General features: G+C 44.1%; 1 protein-coding gene across 9 annotated transcripts in view; it reads right to left on the reverse strand.

Annotated features, from left to right (window-relative positions):
• The window catches only part of fynb (FYN proto-oncogene, Src family tyrosine kinase b), a 70641-nt gene that overhangs the window by 24915 nt on the left and 32209 nt on the right, over positions 1-13517 (reverse strand). For all 9 annotated transcript variants that reach the window (XM_071478444.1, XM_071478442.1, XM_071478443.1 and 6 more), the window contains one exon: positions 4516-4772. In XM_071478444.1, coding sequence (XP_071334545.1) covers positions 4516-4762 — 247 coding nt within the window. In that variant the 5' untranslated portion in view covers positions 4763-4772. The remainder of the gene's footprint in view (positions 1-4515; positions 4773-13517) is intronic.

Raw genomic sequence — 13517 nt, forward strand, 5'->3', positions numbered from 1 at the left:
AGAGATATACAGCAGTTTGAGAACGACATCTGTAATTAAATTCACTATCTAACCACCGCTGTTTGTTTCTGAATCCCTCAAACACAGCCTCAGTGGCGTTAGAAAGGTGCAGCGTCACCCTCTCAGCCCAGTGTTTATGCTTTCCTGAAGCAAATCCTCTTCCTGAACGGTATGTACTGACAGCAGTGTGAACCCAGCCTTGCAGGGCAGCCTGGTTTGGCCTCCTTCACACAGGCTAAAGCCTCTCCAGATGAAGACCAGTGGCCTGAAAAACCTTCTCATCTGTTCCAGTATCATGTCACCAACGTCTCTGCTGAGGGACATGACCAGCAGCATCACGGGGGGCTGAAATAGAGTAGTGCTGCTTTGCTATAAGATACTGGAAAGTGGTTATACTTTCCAAGTCCAAAATCCTCAATGTAGCTCCAGGTTTCATTAGAGCAGCTTCCCTCATGCTGCCGGCATCTCTACTGATAAGAGAAAATACAGTGATTTTCACACTACAGCAGGAAAGTGTAATTTATTTTGAAAGCACATAATTCACTTCTGACTGAAACTGAGTCGAATGACTGATGAAGCCTCCTGGATGAGCAACAAAAAGTCTTCAAGACTGAAACAACAGGACCAGCTGCCTTTAACTGAGCAGTTGGAGATATGGAGAATATGCTCGTGCATCTGGACACAGTGTGAACTCATCACTTCCTCTAAAGCGGCCCAGTTTTCTCTCTTCATGTCCTCCATGAGAGTGTGTATTGGTGTGTGTAAGTATTGGAGCTGCAGAATAATCATGATTATTTTGATCAATATTGATGATGATGTTGATGATTATAAGGTGTTTTTTCAGGTGGTTGAACAAGTTAGTTCAGACATAAGTCTCATGCACTCTTTGCATGTCATTTGTTCTTATCATCACTTGCCCTAAATACAAAATACCTCCAAAGAGGATCCGTTTTGAGGGACTAGCTCTTCTCCTTCTGCTCCAGACATCCGATCCATCTATCCATCTATCCATCTATCAACTTTCAGATAAGTTGCCTGAGGTAACTCATCTGTTTCCAACGTGTCTGACTGTGTGACTGCTCAGATCTCAGCAAGTATAGTTTAGTGTTGGGGAGTACCTAGTTACATGTAACTGGATTACATAATTACTACAAAATAAATGTGATTATAATCTGTTAGATCGTTGGTAAAAAGCTGATAAACAGAATATATTCTGTTGCTGATCTGTTTTTCTTATGGTAACATTCAGCAGTGTGTTTTCATTCCAGAGAGGTTATTAGGTTGTGACTAAACAGACAGACTATAACGATACCCAACACTAGTGACGCACAATACTGTGCTGACCAACAGGAATGGAAATAAGGCTCAGTCTGTAATAAACTGAATTAACAGAGCCTTACATGCCTCAGAACAGAAGAGGAGTGTTGAGACAACGGCAGGTCTGAGGTGATGGCGGCTGTTGAACTGTTTCATGCCTCTGAGTGTTTGACAAATGGAAGTTGAATGGGCACTTCTTCAAAGTCCACTTAAACTCTCCTGATTGCATTTATTCAAGTCATTTCACTTCAGATGCTCTCAGCAAGCCAAGGCTTTCTGGGAAATGTTGATATGAAGAGGCTGTTTGAGGCTGTGGCTGATGGGACTGTAGATAGAGAGGGCCTTCTGCTGTTCATGTGATAACAAGCGGGAGAAGCGGGTGGGGGGGCAGACTTGGTTTTTTAACCTTTACAACAGTAATGAGACCCTGAATGCATCACAGCTGTGGTTTGCAATGTGCAGATGTTCCATTATGTCAGCAAAGGTGGGCGCTAGGTATAAACTGGTTTGTTGATTCACTCCACAACTGTCTGACGGGATCCCACCCAGTTACTTACATAAGGTCACAGGATGGCTGTGAATTTCCATTTGGGAAAATGACATCAGCAAAAGATCAACTGATAATCAATAAGATGTGTGTTCCTCTGCAGTGTGACTGCTGAGGGGTGATTGTGGCTGTCAGGCAAACAAACCGGGCAGCTGTGTTGTAACAGAGGTTGAGAGGGAAGGGTGGCTTATGTCCAAATGTCCCCACTGGTAGAAAATTAAAAAGCTAAACCTCCCTCTCCTCCTCTGCTGCTGTGTGGATTTGGATTATACAGTGCAGAAAATAATCCACACTTTGAGGCAGAGGACTCCTGCTAAGTTGAGTGGAAACGCTGAGTTCCTCTGTACAGCAGCCTGGGCTCAGTCAGACATAAAGGATATCCTGAGTAGGAATATTCTCTACCTAAACAATGAGCCCGCCGCACAAAGCCCTGTGCTAATGCCAGCCGGACGTTCCTGACAGGGCCGGGGCGGGGTGGGGTCAGGAGCAGAGGCTGCGAGGCCAGGACTGTCAGGATTTTGGGATGCCATGGGAAGTCTTTAACAGCATGAACAATGTTTGTGCTTTTGCATACAGAGTGTGTGTGTGCGCGCGCATGTGTTTGTGTGTGTGTAGGCGGCTGTGAGTGAGAGTGCTCACACAACTATCAATGGGACAAGAAGACTGTAGTTGTGTAGGAATGAAGAAAAGAGAAGTGACCTTCAAACTCCATCTCTCCTCTGTCAAACAACTGAGAGTGATTTCTCTGAGAAGGATCCTTAAGATTAATTCTTTCCCCTCTCGATGTTACGTTTTCTTTGTAAAAAAGCATCTGTCTCTCTTAGTATTTACTTCTTTTAAAATCAGAGTAGTTTCACTGACAGTGATGTGTCTTTTTTCAGTCATACACAGGACAGGACAGTGCTGAGCTGTTCTGGACCATGACACATCAGTGGTGTGCAGGGGCAGGGAAAACACTGCTCTGTCTTTTCACCCTGCTGATACAGGGATCACAAGAGGTGGCTGTTGGATTGTCAGGAGAGTCTAAAATCTCTAATGGCAGAACCAGAGGATCCTGCATCCAACAATGTTGTAAGTTTCCAAAACAGACAATAAACCAATCATGTCCATTTATGCAGTGATTGGCCAGCTGAACACCACAGATGCTTTCAAGAAGAGGCTGAAAGTGTGCACAAGACATGTCATGCGATCTAACTCATTTAAGGCTTTTTCTTCTGACTCCCATGACTCTTTGCTTCCCTATAGAAAGCAGCATGTATTGCACTCTGCTCGGATTTTACACCTCACTGCTGTGCTCAATGTCCAATCAGTCTCAACTCTGACTTTATTTGGTGTTGACCTTTCAATGTGCAACTAATGTGATCACAGCTGACTGTGACGTAACCTGAGAGCAACATGTGATAAAATCTCCCTGTTTCCGAGTCCCCATCACATCCCTCCACGATCTTGGCACAAAGATACAGTGTAGGAGTACCACTGCTGTGAATAGGCAGAGAGTAAAAACTGCCACTTCTTCTGCCACATAGAGCATGGAGGGATCATAAAGTTTGCTCTGCACTGTGGCCAGCTTTGTGGTGTACATACAATCACCTTGAAATCAGTTTCTTTCATGGGCTGTCTGTCTGTGGCCATCCTCACTGTGCTCACCCAGAATATTCCAGGTGTTGCAACTGCACACAAAGTCAATGGAAAGACAAATGTTGATGAGAGTTTGCCCTGGGCAACATGAATGGACAGGAAGATGTCTCCATACAAATGAAAAAATCTGTGTGTGTGTGCTGAGGCTTCATGACTTAACTGAGACGTGAGGATGAGGGAGAGAGACCGAGGGGAAATAAGAGAAGAAACCTGAGTCTCTAATGAGATCTGAGATCAGTAAGAGGCTGAGCTGGCTGTTTGTGGTGGATGCGTGGAGAAAATGTAATTTCTGTCTGAACACAGCTTCAGGGTCCAGGAGGAGCTTGGAGGAGAACCACTGCTACTTGATTCTGAGGTGGCTGGGGCATCTAATTAGGACGCCTCCCTGTGGAGCTATTACAAGTATGTCCAACTGGGAACCCTGAGGAGACCCCAGGTTAAACCCACAAAACAGGATCCACCATGAGCAACTACAGGAAGTAGGTACTGTAGTTAGAAGGGCACCTGGGTGACGGAGAAGTGTCAGAAATTGGATCTATTTTTACTCCTCTGGTAACTGTGTAGCTTTATGTAACATAGATTATGATATAGATTAGTATTATGTTTAATGATTAACATGTATCTATGCTTTATGGGCTTCTCAGTATTTTCACCACTGTTAGTTCTGAGAGTGTCTCCACACCTGGATTAAAGAAGGTTTGTGTTGTCTTCAGTTTATTGAGAGAAAGATGACTAACACTGGTGTTACCATGGAGTTCATGAAAAAAGTTACACAACAGAGCTAATTAAAGATAGAATTGAACTGATGCATTTACTGGTAAATTTGAACTTGTTTGGGAAAATACATGAGTGACTGGAATAAAACAGTAATGATATATTGACAGAAAAATCCCCATTTAATATAAATAACTGTGATCATGTGTGTTAAGTGTGCACTGTGTGAAACATAGTGTTATTTTAAGACTGTCAGTGGTTTTCTGTTCCTGCTGAAGTGTAAACATCATGTCTCTTACCCGTCCCACCACGAGTCCTCAGGGTTCCAGTGTGAGAGGAAGTGCTGACTCCCCCGAAGACGGTCATCCCCTGTCCGACGGGGGCGTGGAAGTTGTTGTAGTTGGGGATGGCAGTGACCCCGAAATTGGGGTAGTGCTGTGGCGTGGGGTTGGCCCCATAGCGGTATCCTACTTCCTGGGAGATGTTGGTATCTCGGTCGTCTGTGAGTTTGGTTGCTTCCTTATCCTTGCATTGCACACAGCCCATTATCTATAATCTGAGAGAAGACAACAAGGAGGAAAAAAAACACATGAGGCTGGTTTGGATGAAACTGGAAGAGATTAGAAAAATTAAAGCACATTAAATAAAAACAGAAAAACCTCTATAGACCACAGACCACACATTCCTAACTCTTGAGCAAATGTGACAGTGGAGGACTGCATCAACAACAGGAATAAAATGTAGAAATAAACACAAATACAAGCTAACAGAAGCTTAATGCAGACGGTGATTTGAACTTACAGACTATAAGCTTGACTGGACGATCGATAAGATGAAACATAGTGTCTGGAAGACAAAGCACTCGCCTGCACAGCTCACCACACAGAAGTGAACTCATCACTCTGTTTCAGGTTTGCTCTTCACTCCGCTTTCTCTACAGATGACACTCTTCCACTGATTAGCACTCTGGTCTGGGAGGCAGGGACCCTTCTTTATAGCCTGACACACAGCTTGGTCTCTGGATGACTCACACAAACAGTGTGCCTCTTTCATGGTCAGGAGGAATAACGGTTCCTATCACACTGATGTCAGGGGGACTGACTGGAGAGAAGGGGAGATGTGGAGGCACAGAGCTGTGCTGTCAGCATTGCTGTGTTGATTTTAATGGCGAGTGGTGGGAGGACAGAGCGTGTTGGCAACTGGACGCTGCTGTTATGGAAGTCGGTCTGAGCTGCCAGAGATAAGAATCTTCACCTGCCTTCCACATGTTGGATGCTATCAAAACCTTCAGCCCTGCAGTCTACACTTCAACCATTTGCCACTATCGGCGTCATATAAAGCATGTTGCTGAACTGCAAATTTCTGCTTTCGATGTTGAAAATACAGTTATGACAACACCCAGTTAGCATGACGCAGATCAGTGGTTCGTTGGTGGCCCAGATCTGACCCCAAACAATACGAAGGCCATGTAATGTGTTTTCAGGGCACTTTTTATTTTAAAGGTCCCATATTATATAAAGGTAGATGTCCATGTGTTTTTGATTATAAAGCAGGTCTTGGTTCTATATTAATACTGTGAAAGTATCAAAGCCTCAGGCCACAGAGAAATGCAAACAGCCTGTATTCAGAAACTGAGCCTTAAAACCAGCCGTCAGAACTTATGGAACTTTGTGATGTCACAACAGAACAGTCACTGCTCTCAGCCACGCCCCAAGCCCCGCCCACCTGACCTGTCGTGACCTGGTTTTTGGTTCTTAAAACCACAAATATATCTTCTTATGGATATCAACACTTCAAATAAAACACAGGAAATGACTGACTATGAAAAATCTCAGTTTGGAGATCAAGGTGTCTTCTGAGAATTGCAGTGTGCAGTATTTTTGGAGCTTGACCCTTACTAGGTCAGGATATCTTAGCCTCTGCTGGTTTGATGATGATGTTTTTTTAATCTTTCAAAAACTTAATGAAAGTGCAAAACAACTACTAATAAGGTAACTGTCCCATAAGAGTCCGACTGTTTAAAATCTGACTTTTCTTTTGTGATAACTAAACTACTGGATTGCAGCGAAGCAGGGCTCCATCCACTGTTGACATGAAGATAAGGAGTCACACACATACAGCTCCTGACAACAGACTTCAGAGAAAACATCTTGAAATACTCACTGCATAGTTTGTTTATGACTCAACTATTTTGGTCTTCCTCTCAGCAAAATTAAATGCTGAATTTTATAAAAATGACGAGCCACAGCGCAGTGGGGCACAACATTACCCTCAGACAAGTTTGTGCACTCCCAGGGGAATGAATGTCATCTAATTGTTTCTCTGCAAAACAAGGATGAAAATAACTGTGTGTGTGTTTTCTCAGCCCAGACACAAAAGGGGATTAATCCAGGCTCTCCTTGGTGCCAGTCTTGCCTTCAGCTCCAGTCTGTCATCAAACGTGTCAGTTGAGAATATATTTCACTGCCTGCTCTTTCTTTCCTCTGCCTCGGCTGCATCGTCTGACTGCAGAGAGGAGCAGGCAACTCATTCACTTGTGAGACACTGTGAGGACCGAGAGACGAATAATGAAGGAGGGGTGTGGGCCTCCCCTTCTGAGGAGTGGCAATAGACAAGAGGAGGATCATGGGAAGGAACCAGCATAACTGACAAACAACCTCTCTGGACCGAGATCATCACACACCTGTGTACTGACAAGAGGGTGAGAAGATGAAAGACTGTAACCAACTAAACATCACATCCACACTATGTTTCCCAGAGAATGATTCCTACTGGTTTCCATGACAACCGTGACGTTTCCTCAGGCCAAAGTGTGAGGTTCATAGATCTCTGAAACTTGCTGTTGCCCAGAGGATGAATAAATACTCCATGAGTTCTCTCCAGCACCAGCCCACAGGTTTACTTTTGTAGTCCTGTTTAAGAACATCAACACCAACAATTCATATTGTGGAGTGTAATGAATATTGCATGTTGTATATAATAAAAATAATAATATATCATATTATATATCGTCTAGTTACTTTGCTCAAATATCGCGATATATGACATTATTATAGTTAACTTATAGTACTATTCGTCACATGTCAAGGTGTAATTCTTTTTTTTTAATACGGGATACATTACCATATTTGATATTATCAAATATTGGCCAAAGCCTACTATTCTGTGCTGTGGGCTACATGATGCTGGCATCACTCCTGCTTGGTTTGTTTTACTTCCCTTACTGGAGGTGTATCATGTATGAAAATGTGGTTGGGTTCTGACAGCTGTCCCCACTTTGGATCTGGTACAAAATATCCAGATTTGCTTATTTCTGATGCTTCATCTATCATGAACTCTTCTTATTGGTGAAGAGCAAAGCAAGTTTCTTATTCTGAGCTGAAACTGGGATTTGCTTTCAACACCAGTGGCTGAAGATCAGCTTCAGCTAATTCACATTCATTTTGTGGCAGCTAAAATGAAACAGTTGGCTGTTTCCTGTTCTCTGCAGGTCAGTGTCTGTAAGATCTCTACGATCGTTGTTTAACCTCTCATAGCCCAGGACCACAAGTGTTGTCCCACAAGAACAGCTTTTTTCAGGATGCAGCTCAAAGCAAAGATTTGGATTTCACTCACTGATTTATAGCTAAACCTAAATAGTTACAATAAAGATTTCCAAAACATTTGGTTGTGATGAAATGTTATCTGGTCCCAATCCTTGTCACTACCCATATATTGTCTATAGGGCAGGTTGAAGCAGTTGAATGTATTTACACCCCTGTTGCTCTATCCAGTTTATTATAATAGGTAGCTCAGTGTCTGCAGCTGTCCAGACTGGCTGAGTGGGTACAAGAGCCTTTCTCGGCTCTTTCAATATAAACATAGAATAAAAGAATTGTCCCCTGAAGGGTCCATGAAGAGGAGGTCTTTAACCTTGTAGACTTGTTGACATTTCAGATCACAGCTTTCACAAAGTGATCCCGTGCTGCCCTTGTTTAGGGCTCAGGTCTTTGTTAATGGCAGCGCAGCCACTGAGAAAAACCTTCCTCTACCAATTAGCAGAGCAGGCCCACACTGACTGACACACCGTGACCACTCTCTTTCAACATAATTACAGACTCATCCCTCAGATGGCACACAGTGCAGACAGAGGCCAAAAATGCCCGTCAGTGCAATCAGAGGTTGTCACAGGAGGTGTGGGTGTTGAAGGGAGAGAAATCCTACCGTATTATTTTTGGGGGGTTTTTTTGTGTCTGTGCCAAGGACAGGACATTCATGTCTTTTCTCTTGTAATCTTTTACATTCATTCAGTCTCTTGTTTTTCTGGTGTGGGCCTGGTGTGATTTGATTATAACAGAGAGAAACGGAGAAGTGACAGTTTGTGTTTTCAGCCTTACTGTTCCGGACTGAGTGCTGTGTGAGGAAACAAAGGAAAGGGGCTCAGGAGGAGTGAAATATTATTCCTTCTTCTTGTAATCAGTTTGGTTTGACCCATGTCAGCAACCTGGCATCAAACCCACGGGCAAAGTGAAACCTACGCAGCGGCGCAGCAGAACACGCCATGACGACACCGTCAGTCAGCGCTGTAATCCTGTGTGACAGGACACGGAGCAGGCAGGAGGCCAGGCAGCGATGCTACGCTCAGCGTAAGACTGCAGAGCATTTCTAATCACATGTGCTCACAGCAGCAGCCGGCACCGACTGAAACCACAAACCGCTCTGCACCCTGACTCTTTACGTAACCCCTGCCTGGCAGAGGCAGGCTGAATCGGCTTTTGGAAGGAAACAAGTGTATTGATCCCTTAGAGCTGGAATGAAAGCAGCTCCATTGCAGTTGTTGAATGATAATCTTTGGAGGACATTACACATCAGGCACATCAGTAATGACTGTATGTGCTGCTACAAACGTCTCCTGACAGAGGCTTCATTATCTGCCCCCCCCCCAATCAGTACTGATACCGATACCTTGACTTTGATACAGATTCTTAATGATACAATCATGATACAATACACATTACACTACACATTTTTGTTTTACTTTTGTTTTTTTAGCTCTTTCTAAGTCTCTTTACACACTCAAACGTGTTCGAGTAAATAAACAGCCAATCACCAGCATTATTAGATCTTGGCCCAAACATGATTGGCTCACTGACGCTGATGAGATTTACTTATTTACTCCTCAGGGACTGAAATGTGGTATCAAATGACTAGCCATCTTTCAATTCTCGATAGTATTAAACCAATCCTGTCCATAAAAGTATCAGCCCTTGGTCTGGTTGGACAGTTGGAACAGTTAGAGTTTTGTGGGCGGGATTAAGAGTGGGAGAGTCCTTTTCCTACAAAGTTGACTGCCTCACTACATCAGAAAAATTGCCACAAAGAAGACATGAGATTTGATGCAGCAGATTGTTGAAACAGAAATAATAACTGAGGGTATCTTTCTGTGATTGCTGTGAAAATTGTTACACAATGCAACCACTACTGCAGTTAGTGCATTGACTGAAAATTTGTCTGCCAGTGTCTCTTGGCATATGAGACCAGTCAATCAGAACAATTGTTTCAGGAGTCAGATTATTGAAGTAATGTTAAATGCAATCTCAACAAAGATGGCGGTGACAGGCCCTGTTTGTCCAGCTCCTTCCTCCTCCTCCTGCCTTCTGCGGGGGCCAGTGAGGGCCAATGTCATCACCGACTGCTCTCTTTGAACTGAAGGCTCTTTCATCTCTTCATGCCCCCTCCCCTTCCATCCCTCCTTTTCACGCAGCCCTCTCTGCTGATTAATTATTCCTCCTGCGCAGAAAAAGCCGGCACCTGCTACCGCTGGGGCTGTTTTGCTGTTTACTCCCCCAGTTTCTCTCTCCTTAGCCCACAGTGCCGCAGGAAGCAGCTCCAGAGGCAAATAAAAGTGACAACCAAAACTGAACTTCACAAAATTAACTGTTACAAAGAGAGCATCTGCAACACTTACACATCAGGCCCCGTGAATTCTTCTCCATGTGTCAAAATAAAAGCTTGACAATGCAGCTAATGCCATATTGTTCTCCGCATTATCTCCAGATTTACATCAGTCCAAACACCTCCCCACATGTTTCAGCCTCTTTCAACATGAAATTAATGAACCCTCAGGGAAAAACCAATTACAGAGCAGGACATGACTAGTGCAGGAGGCGGATCTATAATTAGTTAAAGCAAAAGGCTACTCACATATAACACTGGATGGACAAAATTCATTAGGTTCTTTCATTGGAGCCAAAGACCTAAGGTAGCTGAAGATGTAAAGAAGGTGATTAACGGAGTTCAGAGGATGAAAACTCACCACCTGTGCTCCATGTCTATGAAAAGATGGAGGTATAAAGAAAGGTGATTGGGGGGTTAATCCAGAGCCACACCCTGATGCACATGTCACTCCATGAGAATAATTCATTGGGCGTCTGTGCAGAGATGAAGGTATGCCATTGCGGCTGGGTGAGAGAAACACTCCCCGTCTGCATTTCTTTTTGATGGGGAGGTGATGGGGTGGGGCTGATTAGAAGTAGGCGGAGGTGGAGGTCACTCTGTAGCAGAAACCCCTCAGGGAAGGCTGAAGTGGGCCCTGGTGGAACTGTGCCTGTCTGAATGAAAACACCTCCGGCTCCACCGGCGTGGAAACAGGGTGGGTGCAGGGTGGAGTGGGTGCAGGGTGGAGGGGTTGGCTGTAATTTGTTTCGCACAGATTGGGACGTACATGTGGGAGCATATATCCTTGACAAGGACACACTTAATAAACCACAACTCTGTGGCATTTTGCTGCTGTTGCTGGAAAAAGATTCATTTCACCTGGAAAGTGCAATGAAGAGAGTGTAGAGCTGAGGGGGGCAGATGATAGTATGGGGGGGCAGTTTTCTGTCTCCACTGTTCATATAAAAATATTTTTAAATTCAGCTACAAAGGCTTATGTGGCCTTTGATTCCGCTGCAGACCATGAAGGCCAAACTGAAATGAGATGGTCTGCCTGCAGAGCATTTTTAACTATAGATCACTAGCTGTGCTCATCCTGACTGTTGCGTCACAAAATACCGCTCCTGTCGCCTAGCAACATTGACTTCAAGTTTTTTTTCCACAAAAACTTGAAGTTTTTAGGCCCTTGGTTTTAATAGTTGTAGCTAGTTAGCTGTTCAACTGAGCTGAAACCCGATACCTACATTAAAAACTGTAATCCTCAATGAATCTTGGGATAGGTCAGCTCGAGAGGGATCCGCCTGCTGCCAAGGCAGAGAGGGCTGCATTTGAAGACTGCTTCGAATATCCTTGACACGCCGCTGTGACACAATCAGTCTTCAAATGCAGCCTCTGAAGGACGTGGTGCTGAACTGGGACACAGCTAAAACATCAACATGGCCGTGATTGACTGCTACAGTTTCAGCTCTGTCACACCAGCATTTTGAACGGCAACGTTTTAACAGAATGATTTAATTGCAATAAAAGTTCATTTGCTTATTCATGCTGTTGATATACTGAAGTGTCTTAACAGTGGTGACCTGTTAGGGACCAGAGAGCAGCTATCATGACAGCTGGGTGGCACCACCCACAAGCTGACAGCACTGTCCATTTCTACCCCTCCTACATCTGCAATGATCTTCTCCATGGTCAACCAGCACGGCTGCTGGTAATGTAAACTAACGTGCTGTTTCTAACCCTGTTGTGGTACAGACAACACATCATGAAGTAATTATTCAGTGTCTGCCAGTGTCATGAAGCACCCCGCAGAGGGAGGAGGTCCGTGCCAGTCAAGCCAAACACACAAACACACACACACAGACAGAGGGATGCGCACACCAGCGTATCAAATGCACCACAATAACACTTCCTTCCTCTGCACTGGCGCCTGTTTCAAGGGTTCTTACCCACAAGCACCCTGCAGCCAGCCAGCAACTCCACAGATGTTTACCCAAGATGACTTGAACTAAATGAAGGACTCATTGTTTCAGAATTAACCACACTTTTTGAGTAGCAAATTTGTCATGGTTATCAACTTAAAGCTTGACAGGTGAAGCAACAGTAACTGTGGGTACACGGGGTAAATTAATTAGAATGGATTAATTATCAGTATAATTATATTAATATACCATTCCTATAATTTCCTATAAGTAGGACAATAATTACAAAGATTAAAAAAAAATATTTGGAAATTGTGGGTCTATAAATAATCAAACTGGATGCATTTAACGAGCCAATTGCAAAATTAAATAATAATTAAAAAAAGGTGTAAAATGTAAAAATGTCCCCGTTGTGTAATACTGAGCACATGTTTACACTAACTATGTATAGTAACTATAACTTTCCTGAATGACTGAAGGTAATAGCACCAGGTCACTGAGGTCACCTGGCACATCACAGAGGAAACGCTGCCGAAATGACGCCGCTGCCACTCCTAAACACTCCACCATGCAGGCTTAACCATAATAAGAGAGAGAGCAGACCTCGGCAGACCTCCCTTTTCAAAGGAAAATACACACAGCTGACCAGGAGTTACTGAGAAGTAGCCCGCTTGGATTGAAAAGGAAAGGAAAACTTGGGCAGGGCTATTTTTAGTTGGCCTGAAAAATGACAACAGCTCTGTTACAACAGTGAATGATTGATGACATCAGGACAACAGCCAGGGAGGAAATGACAACAAAAACAATCTTCTCCAAATTTGGGAAGATTGTTTTTTTGAAATGCCAGAATGCTGCACAAACACTGTAAGCCCTTGAATTAAGACGTCACCAAACCGGAGAAGCTGCTACCAGCTTCCCCAAGGTCAACATTTAACAGTTAACAACTCCATTTTGGCATTGAGTAAACATTCCTGCAATTCAAAGCCTGGTGCCTGCCATGTGTGGTTTCAGTCTGCTTCGAAGAGGCTGGGTGGAGTAGAGTGCACAGAGTGAAGGAGCTGGACTCTTACAGCACGTGTCCCTGTAGGAGGTCTGAAGATGAGGATGCTCTGAACCTCCTTTTAAAAATCACTGAATTTAGCCTGTTTTTTTCGAGCTCCTCCACCTGTACAGGTTGCTTATCAATGAAGAGACGATAAAGGCCTCTGTGCCTGCAAACAGCCAAAAGCTCACGATTTATTATCACGACCATATTTTGTGTCTTGTGTCATTTCAATCATCAGCGTCTCCTCTCCTCCTTCCTCTGCTGCCTGCTCCTCGGTGGTGCTGCTGGGCCGAGCGAGGGGCCACATGCTTGTCTTCATCTCTTCCTGCTGGCTGAGCACAGATCACAACAACACAGGCCTCAAACGTGTCTCCTCCCATGATCCTCTCTTCTCCATACTGCGGAGAAGGATGCTAGCCTC

Source organism: Trachinotus anak, unplaced genomic scaffold (genome assembly GCF_046630095.1).
Source record: "Trachinotus anak isolate AG129_WGS33_773 ecotype Australia unplaced genomic scaffold, CSIRO_AGI_Tana_v1 ptg000005l, whole genome shotgun sequence".
Lineage (NCBI taxonomy): Eukaryota > Metazoa > Chordata > Actinopteri > Carangiformes > Carangidae > Trachinotus > Trachinotus anak.